This window comes from Anneissia japonica, unplaced genomic scaffold (genome assembly GCF_011630105.1).
Source record: "Anneissia japonica isolate Jap-2015-1 unplaced genomic scaffold, ASM1163010v1 scaffold881_len296186_cov127, whole genome shotgun sequence".
Classification (NCBI taxonomy): domain Eukaryota; kingdom Metazoa; phylum Echinodermata; class Crinoidea; order Comatulida; family Comatulidae; genus Anneissia; species Anneissia japonica.
Window position 1 is genome coordinate 27013 of NW_022722366.1, and position 10731 is coordinate 37743.

The 10731-nt window shown below is 33.1% G+C and overlaps 1 protein-coding gene across 2 annotated transcripts in view; it reads left to right on the top strand.

Annotated features, from left to right (window-relative positions):
- Window positions 1-10731, top strand: part of LOC117111873 (alpha-N-acetylneuraminide alpha-2,8-sialyltransferase-like) — a 39520-nt gene that overhangs the window by 14122 nt on the left and 14667 nt on the right. Inside the window, exons 3-6 of one of the 2 annotated variants that reach the window (XM_033254889.1) lie at window positions 4097-4345; window positions 4640-4775; window positions 4887-4996; window positions 5351-5440. In XM_033254889.1, the coding sequence (XP_033110780.1) occupies window positions 4097-4345; window positions 4640-4775; window positions 4887-4996; window positions 5351-5440 (585 nt within the window). The remainder of the gene's footprint in view (window positions 1-4096; window positions 4346-4639; window positions 4776-4886; window positions 4997-5350; window positions 5441-10731) is intronic. The other variant, XM_033254890.1, reaches the window with a different exon arrangement.

Genomic DNA, 10731 nt, shown 5'->3' on the forward strand with positions numbered 1-10731 from the left:
TATATATATTTATATATATGAAAAAAATAGTCGGAGGCTGGGATGGAACAAAACGTGTCTTAAGCTCTTCATCAAGATCTAAGTACAAAAACATCAATAAAACACTGCCAAATCGTCTTAACATGCTCTGAAGGCAATCAATTTCTTTCGCCATATATATAAATTGACTTGGATTGTCCTTTCCATTTGTTTGGAACTCTTGCTTGCATTTTGTATTTTGAAGTTTAGTTTTAGTACACTTCCTGCTAATTCAAATAAAACAGGAAAAATATAAAAAAGAGGCCTAGAAATCAAGTTGGGAAGTTGGATGTTAGAAGCAGTCAACATAACCAGATATCCTAAGCCTTGTTGACACTTGATTTTTCACTTTGTATATAAATGGCGGCCATTTTTTAAAATGGCCACCAAATTTAGCTAAAATGTGCATAAAATTGGAACTAAATAATTTACAGCTATGATTTTGGTGTCTCATAGTTTCTAGACAGGCAACAAGCTAGACACATAAAAAACTACTGTTACTCAAGTAAGATTGATACATGATGCAAAAACAGGTGTTAATTTATTTGTTTTAAAATAATCGCAAAATACATTTAAAATGTACTTTAAATAAGATTGATTATATAAGCTACTAGTACAGTTTGCTTTGTAATCCAGCTAGATTGCTGTGAAAGCCCCTCTCCCACTAGGTTTTTTCAGCATACGAGTTACAAGAGAATGCCGAGTTGCTAACTCGGCAAACTCGGCAAAAACTCGTAGGACGATTCGGAAAGCTCGGAGAGGACTCTTACCTACTCGTAGCAGCTCTGAACTCGTGGCGCTAATTTTGAACATGTTCAAAATTATCGCCACGAGTAGATAACTCGTAGGAAACTGGAAGAACTCGTAGGTAGCTCGAAGAGTACTCGGGGTACTCCTACCTAGCTCGTACACGTCTCTGGATACTCGTCGGCGGTTTTGTCATCTACGAGTTTGATGCGAGCACCCAAAAACGAATACGAGTAAGTACGAGCGCACCGAGTTGGCTCGTACCTAACTCGTATCTAATTCGATACAAACTTGTTACGCTCTTAATAATCTCGTAGGTAACTCGGTGCTCTGCTCGGCATAATTCGTACATAACTCGTAACCAACTCCATAAAGTCGTACCTCACTCGTAGCTAACACGTAATAAGCTCGTATAGGTCCTTTCCACGAGTTTTAACTCGTAGAAATCGTACGACTCTTAGGTGAAATCAACCTAGGTGGGAGAGGGGTTGCTGATGCAAAACACAAAAATCCAGCAGCGAGTTTAAACAATGTTAAACATTCAGCAACTTACAAGACTCTACTATACGATAAATTTAGAGAATAAGAATACTAAGTTGTATGCGATAAATACAACAGCCTTACAAATTAGGATAATGGTAAAGTTGTATACAAAGTTCCGGAAATCGTAATGCAGATCAATAGTAAGAAATAGGGGTGGCGCCAGCCCCCCTTTCCCTTTTTTCGTGGATATATATATATATATATATATATATATATATATATAAAGCGAGGTTCAACAATAGCTTTGATTAGACATTTAATACTACTTAGTTTCGTACCACACACATGGTGTGACACTCTTCAGATAAAATTGCCTAATGACTAAAAAACATAGAAATACAATTGATTGAGATAAGCTGAGCATGCGGAGAAAGCCAGAGCGGTAATACAAAGGGTTCAATAAGTTCGGTCAGATTAAGGATTGATAAACAATGAAAGGGAATAAAGTGATAAACATAAGTTAAGTAGCAACATTACATGGGAAAGATGTTAGCATGCTAGGAGGGGTTAAAATAAAATTAAGTTACAAAATTTCTTAGAAGAAATTTGTTGGCATACCTGCATGCTGAAACGAGTTCATTTTTGTTTTCGTTTATTTAGTGTAGCTATTTCCGGTTTGCAAATTATAAAATATTTTTCCCATATGCACAGGTTGCATCTTTTGGATGATGGGTTATATGGTTAAGCTTGTTTGAGAATGTTCCATTTATTATTAAAGTCCATATTTTTTCTTTTAGTTCCCATATGTACTTAGATTTGTTCCTGAAGGAGGCTTTGTGGTTATTGTATCTTGTCTTAAATGCGTTTTCTGTGAGTCCTACGTATATTTGGTTTGGTTTGTTATTAGTTGTAACCGTTGTTTGGTAGATAACACATTCTTTGAGGCAGTGGCCAGACATTGGGCATTCTTCGAGCTTCCTGTAGTTACATCCTTTGTTGGTTTGCTGATTTGTTTTCTTGTTTATGGTTGCTTTGTTGTGGCCATCAATTGTCTTCCAGTGCAACTGTAACTAATTTTGACAGTGTTTCGATTAAACAATTTATGTAATGTGTGATTTTGTGGGAATGCTTGATCTAAAGCCTCGAGGAAAGTTTTACCGACATTGGTGGCAACACTCGTGCTGTACGGTGGGTTATACCAAATTATTACGCTTACGGGATTGGCTGTGTTTCTCGTTTATTGTGGCAGAGTAGAGAAAATCCGATCAGAATGACAAAATAAACTAACCGGCCTTCGAAGCCTCATCAGTAAATCTAGGGTACAGACCCAAACGAAACGTTCGACCAGGTTAGGTAGGGCCCTAACTAGTACCACGACCACTAAATGATTACAGAGCCAAACCAAGGCAATATATATACACAGCCCATGTGTGAATGCAAATAGTGGAATACAAGCTATGCGGCTCGGTTCCAGAGAATATTTTGTCATTCTTAACGCGTCCTACAAAATTCTTACGAGACAGCACTAGTCCGTGAATTTGTGAACAAGATCGGAGATCTAAAGTTGCAATCTCTACCGTGCATCTATGGCGGCGCTGGATCTCAATAGAGATTCTTAAATAATATACTATGTTTGAAAGGCAAATGGGAATTACCCATAAAACAGCAAACGGCCATATAATGCAAAACAATTTAAAATTAAAACGGAACAGTAGAGAAAATCCGATCAGAATGACAAAATAAACTAAGCATCCACTGGAAGGAATTCCAATATCTGCAGACGGATCCGTTTCGGCCTTCGAGGCCCCATCAGTGCAGCTAGGGTACAGAGCCAAACGAAACGTTCGACCAGCTTAGGTAGGGCCCAAACTAATCCCACGACCACTGATGATTACAGAGCCAAACCAAAGCAATATATATGCACAGCCCAGGTGTGAATGTAAATAGTGGAATACAAGCTATGCGGCTCGGTTTCAGTACATACAGAGAATATTTTGTCTTTCTTAACGCGTCCTTCAAAATTCTTACGAGACAGCACTAGTCCGTGAATTTGTGAACAAAATCGGAGATCTAAAGATGCAATCTCTACCGTGTATCTTAATAGAGATTCTTAAATAATATATAAGTTTGAAAGGCAAATGGGAAAAACCCATAAAACAGCAAACGGCCATATACTGCACCAGTCCCACTACCACTAATGATTACAGAGCCAAACCAAATATATATATATATATATATATATATATATATATATATAATATATGGAAATATCATTAGAAAATGATTGAGTAGCTAAAAAGAACTAGAGTATATCATTTTAGATGATGCTTTATAAGTTGCTGATTATTGAAGTACCGTTTACATATAAATATTTAAAATGACGGTTTAAAATATTAGTATAAGCGCTTTCTTAAAATGTTTACTGAATTGTGAGTAGAGCTGATGACATAGCCTAGGTATAATAGTCACAGCCATCCTGGTTATGTAATACAAACATCGTATAGCGCGACATATGAAAAAATGAAAAAGGAAGCAAAGAAATGGATCAGCTTTATCAATTCCAGCCATTAGAAAGCAAATTTGAAGAAGAAAGAATTGAATACCAGGCTTTGTTAGAAAAACAAAATCGGTAGAAGAATCAGATGTTGCCCGGATGTACCGGTCCTTGAAATTTCATTTCAGTGCAAATAATATATTATTTACGATAGTTTACATAAAACTTTAATTCGTTTCAGTGCTTCTGTGTTATAGTGGTTATGATATTCACAGAATATTAAAATATTTGTTTTATTCTGTTCATATCTATATTTTGTCCTTAATATGTACATATCATTTATTTATTTTCAAGGTGGAAAGTTCAACCGTTGACTCCCTGTAAGTGTAAAGGTGTTCTGGAAAGGAATGATTTATTCCCCCTTCAAATCCAAGCCCACCAAGAATTGGCAAAACTAATAAATTCATCTAAAGAAAAGAACAGAAAGCACAAAGAAACGAAATATATTATGGGTATCTCTGAAGAAGAACAAAATATTAAAGACATTGCAGATACATTACAGATACCATGGAAACTAAACATATCGAATGTGTATAAACTAAGGTACACACTGCGTTCAATTTTTTTTTTTGTTTTCAATTTTTTTTCTTGTTTTTTATTCAATGAAACGTTTTTTGAAGACGTTTGTCATGTCTACCGATTCAGTATTAGCTTTAAAATAATCATCATGTATGGTTGTTTCGAAGTTTTGATTTTTGAGGTGAGAAGTAATAGCAAAGGTAGAGGGGTGTTGTTACATTTTAATTCGTTTAGGTATTTTAGAATTGCCAGTCGTAAAATCATCTAGAAAACAAGCATTAAATTGTATAATTGACGTTAATATGTTTATTTCATTAGAAACGAGATTGCAAAGTCAGTTCATACTGAAATGATTCTTAACCAAAATGATGTCAAACTATCTGAAAATATAAGATACATGAACCAGAATAAAACCGTAACAATAAGTAAAAAGTTTTACAACATGCTACCAAAGGTATAGTCATTACTATTATTAATAAAACCGAATATCAGAGACACAAATACATGAATGTAATATAAACAAATGTGAATATGAAAACGGTAATCATGGGTATATTTTTTCTAGATATCCCCTATCAAAGGTAATAATAAACGATGTGCTATTGTGGGAAATGGTGGAATCTTAAGTGGAAGTAAATGTGGCAATGAAATAGACATGGCTGATTTTGTTATTAGGTTGGTTTCATTTCATACTGCAAAACATTTTGTTTTTATTTTTTTCGGTAAAATGTAACCGTTATTATCAAATACCTTGTAATTTTTTTATAATATTTATTATCATATGGTTTTATTTTAATAAGCTACGCTAATTTAAGACTGTTCATATATTTCATTTTATTATTTATTCTATTCTTTAAAACGTTTTAATTAATAATATTTACTATATATTTTTACACCCTGCAAGTATTGATATAATTCTTTTTTTTTCTTTTATAGCATAATAATCTCGATGATTCTAAAGAGCTTTATAGATTTGTATTGGGAGATACTAAGTAGTAATAATAATTCACATATTTGATTTTCTTTTAGATGCAATGCACCTCCAATTAACCAATTTTCAGAAGATGCTGGTCTTAAATCTAATATAACCACATTTAATCCTACGATTCTAACACTTCGGTAGGTATTATGCAGATTGAGTCTAACATCCTTACTTAGAATAATCCGTAAAGAGGAGAATATAATATACAATTTTACAGCATTGTAATTACGACCGGAGCGGCATGTCAATTGCGATATACGGCAGTAACTCAATACCAGTAAGCTTAAAAATATTATCAGCAAAAAAATTATGTATGTGGGCTTAAGTTTCGAGTAACTCCCATTCATATTTATACATTTTCTATATGTCCTGCAATCATATTTTTTTGCAAATGTCCCTATTTGTCTCTATTGCATGTCTTGTTAAATGAACAAGTCTAGGGCTTATCTGTTCATTTTTCGATTCCTTCTTAATGAGATTTTTTCTTCGTTTTTGATATGTATGCTCTTTATGTTGAAATGGAATAAAGTGATGATTAACAAACACATATTTGGATTTAATAGGTACAACCAGAGAGCAGTCATATAACATGACCGCTGGTATAAGAATAAAGCAAGATAAATTTAAAAAACACACAATTTAAAAAACAGAAATTTAAAGATTGGACTATAAACGCTCCAAAGCCATATGAGAATATCTTGTCATCAGTAATCAGTACATTTTGCCAACAATATCGAGCTTTACATTATTGACATCTCGTCCAAGATGTTGTACTCAAAATGAGACAAAACTCCAAGGGTGTCTGGAATGACAGATTGGGGGTAAAGGGTAAAGATTGTCGGATTCTGTCTGTATGTGTAACTCCGTTTTATTAATTTCAAAAGTGAGCAGTATAATTTTAATATTCCCCTTTTCATTTAAATTTTCGATCCATAAAATGAGAATAATTGATGTAAGTAAGATGCAGATTTTAGGATGTTTATATGATGCTATGCCCTCGTTTGGCTAGGCTGAGCCGTCTCGGGCGGACCAACCTCTTGCCAAGTAGGGGTGTTTCAAATTCTCACCGGCCTACTGGATGCGTTGAAACTCGCCAGATTGATTGGCTTGCCACGCTAGGCCTCGTCAGGCTAGGCCCGGGCAGACTCGACCAGATTGACCGCCGGCCAAAGTAAAGGGTGAGCCCGCAACTGCAAAAATAAAACCCAAGAAAAAATGTGAAAATAACCAAAATTTTAAAAATATTGTAGTCATATCATCCCCGTATTGTACTCATACCACCCCGTCGGGGACCTCTGGACCCGCCGCTTGGACCCACCTGTCAGGGAATTTTCAGCAAGATCATCGAAGAAAAAAATCAAATCTCGAGCGCCGTATGTACGAGCGTTTGCATTAGGTTGGTGGCGCCAGCTCTTCCCCGACAGGGAGCTGGTACCTCCGACATGGGATTATTACGCCCTGACATGGGATTAGTACCTATGAGAAGTGGTTTCTTTCTATTAAATTATTCTTTTTTAATAAAGAATTCCATATAACACAAAACATTATTTTTTTAATACAAAAATGCCCATACAAATTTTGTTTTTTTTCTTTTGACAGTCTTGTTATTATTTATAATAATATAAGTAATAAGCTTTAAGCGCCATTGTTGAACAGTGAAAACTACGAACTGTCTCCCTAACATTTTTTTTATTATTTTTTTTTTTCATATCCCAATAACAAAAACAACCATTGTAAATAAATGAGATTCAAGGTAAAAAAATAAGTAAAAAGTAAAATAAAACTAAAATTAACCTACCTGTAGGCCTACTGTATCTATTCTAAACCTACAGAAATTACCAGTCTGATGGCAGAATCATTCATTATGCTATGAATCTATCACTAATTGAATTTACAAGTTTATTAGTTCCATGACAAGACACATTTAGTTCAGTACACATACAATTTCTAGCTTTTGTTTTCCTTTTGTTGACACAAAATAGCGTAAAAACGATTGACATAATATTATACCGTCGAAAAAGAAAAGTCAAGTTTCTTAAATTATTTTCAATAATAATAATAATAATAATAATAATAATAATAATAATAATAATAATAATAATAATAATAATAACAATAACATTTCAATGGATGATAAGGAAATCGCAAATATTTTTAATAACTATTTTTCTAACATTGGTCCCAACCTTGCAGCCGGTATAGATAAGACAAACATCATTGAAACGCTACTACAAGTAATTCCAAATTTCTTCAATACCTATACATGTGTAGGCTACTCGCAAATAATTCATTTGCATTATAATAATAAATTATAATTTTAAATACTGTATACTATAACTTTGTATAAAATTTTCTATAAGATCTGTTACTTTTACATTAAACACATCTTACACCAGATTTATTAAATAATTACATTTTTTAATGAATGGTATTGGCTTGGAAATTGGAGTGTCAATTCTTTTTAGAAAAAAATTTAATTACAACGTAATTGATAAACGTATTGATACAGACGGGTGATATGTAATTGTAAAAATTGAAATGAAGAGAAAGTCTTTTGTTATCATTAATGTTTATGTACCAAATAAATGTAAAATGAGAGGCCAGTTATTTTTAGAGAATTAGATGATAAGATATCTGAATTTGTTGACTTTGATAATTATTGTTGGAGTAGACATCAAATAGAAAAAAGGAGAAATATAAATAATGACAAAATACAGTTTACCTGGCGCAGAAAAAGTAAAAATAGTGTATAGACGGCTTGATTACTGGTTCGTGTCAAAACAATTATTTGATTTTAATGAAGTTGTGTCATGCGACATTCACCAGCAATCCTAACTGATCATCAGGCGATTTCTTTAAAGATTGAGTCTGACGAATCTAAAAAATTGAACTGGTTATTGAAAATTCAACAATAGTCTAGTGCATAATATTGAATATCAAAACTTCGTTAGAAAAATCATTACTGATACAGTTGCGAACGAGAGTGATGTTATCCCCGATTTATTATGGTGGGGTAAATAAAAATTAACAAATCATATAAAAAAAGAAAGGAAACTTTAGAAAATAAAATAAAAATATTGAATGAGGATCTCGTAAATGACGTCAGTGGTGTAAACGGAAACATTGAGACAAAAATTGAAAAATAGAACAAAATTAGAAAAGATTAATGAAAAGGAGACAAAGGTTGCAAATATACGTTCACGTGTAAAGTGGATAGAATAGGGTGAACGTAGTACTATAATATTTTCTAAGCTTAGAGAAAAACAACGAATTTTAAAAACACATAAAAGTATAAAAAACTAAAGTGGTGTAGTGTTGGTGTTGCGTTGTCAGACCCAAAGAAAATCCTGAGAGAAGAAGTAAACTTCTATATTCAAATAAGGTGATTCCCCTAACTGATATAGACGCTTACCTTAAAAACTTAAACGTAATCTGCTTGACAGATGAAGAACAAACTCTTTGTGAAGGTGCTGTGACAATTAGTGAATGTGTTGTAGCAATAAAAAATATGAAACTACACAAATCGCCCGGGTGCGATGGTTTAACCGTAGAGTTTTATCAATTTTTTTTTAAAGACTGGCTTAGTGAATATGCCTCGTTAATACAAACTATTCCAAAAGAGTGGTTGTACGTCATAAGACATTACAATGGTATTGGCAATGACGATTTAGTGATGACTGATGAATATGATAGTATAGGTAAAGTGAAAACAAAAGACATTTATTCATGTTTTGTTGATAAAATATTTTTCCCACCCTATGTTGAAAGTAAATGGAATCTATTTACTGGAGAAAAAATAAACTGGTCGAAGGTCTGGATGAGAAAAATATAGGAAGAAAAAAATAGAAAATATGCACAACTAAATTATAAATTGTTAAACAAAATCTCCCCAACAAATAGGCAATTGTATAAATGGAAGTTAAAACACACTGACACATGTGATACGTGTGGAGCAGTCGAAGATGAAAAGCACTTTTTTTTTAATGTCTAAAAAATAGGATATGGGAAAAGATAGAAAATCTATTTAAGAAACTTGACAATAGTCAATCTTCTTTTAAAGAGTTATCGCTAGGCTGTGATGGCAGAATTAAAAATGAAATATATTCTATTGCAGTATTTGCTATATACAAAATTAAAATTCTAACAGAGCTAGGTAAGCCAGTTTGTAAAAATGCATGGATTATATTTAAGAATTTTGTAAAAGAAAATAGTTATGAATGGAACGTTATACTTCAATGAGTTTTATTTTGTTTTCTAGTATTATTATCATTGTACTATATTTGAATAATTGGAATTAAATTGTAAAGTATTTGAAAGTTTGTTACGGCCATTGGATCAACTGTGTGCTCAGCCGTCTGCACATTCGACCTTCGCAAACACTGGACGTGCTGTTGTTTCGGTCTCTTTGTTTTTATTCATAAACAGTGTTGTTCGTCATCTTTTGTCTATCGCCAGTATTGTTGTGCTGTTAGTGTTAGGTTCCCGCCGAAACATGTGTAATAAAGCTAACTATTATTTAACATTATTCCCCACAGAAAAAGAAAGAATTGTCAAAAAAAAAAAAACAAAGCAGATCCGGGACATTTATAGGGGTTTTTTTTTTTATAACATATAGATGTAGTCCACCTTAACATTCATGTTTCTATTTGCTCTAATAACAGAGTTTGCAAAAAAAAAAAAAAAAAAAAATGACCGAAAATGTTGTTTCTAACCTTTGACACGTTTCAAGCTCATAGCAATAGGGTCATTATATCTCCCTAACCACTGGTGGTAAAGAGTTAATTGTGGTGTCAATATGTTCGCAACATTAATGTTTTTATTTGGTCTAATAAAAAAAGTTTGCTAAATGACCGGAAATGCTGTTTGGCCTTTGTCATGTTTTAAACTTTGAGTTTAGTTTTTGAGTCCTTATTATCTCAACAACGACTGGTGGTAGAGAGTTAATTTTAGTTCCAATTTGTTCGGAATACTCATGTTTCTATTTGCTTTTTACTAAAATACGACCGGAAAAGCCGTTTCTGACCTTTGACATGTTTAAAGGTCATAGCAATAGAATTTTCATACCTCATCTCTCTTCATATTAATTTGTTAGAAACATTCGTGTTTCTATTTGGTGTAACAGAACAGTTTTTTTTTTAAATGACCGGAAATGCTGTTCTGACCTTTGACATGTTTCAATACATATATGCCTACCCCTATACATACTTACTGTAGAGACTTCCTTGTGATCTCAAATTATTCATTTACACGTGTTTCTGTTAACTTGATTCGAATCTTTTTTTAAAAACGAATATGGCGATACTGACCATTCACCTATGTTACAAGGCATTGATCACATGTGGCTGGTGTTGACAAAATGGTGCTTATATCTTGGCAACCAGTGTTCACAAGAAGTTGCCTTTTGTGTAAAACTTCTTCAAATGGATAT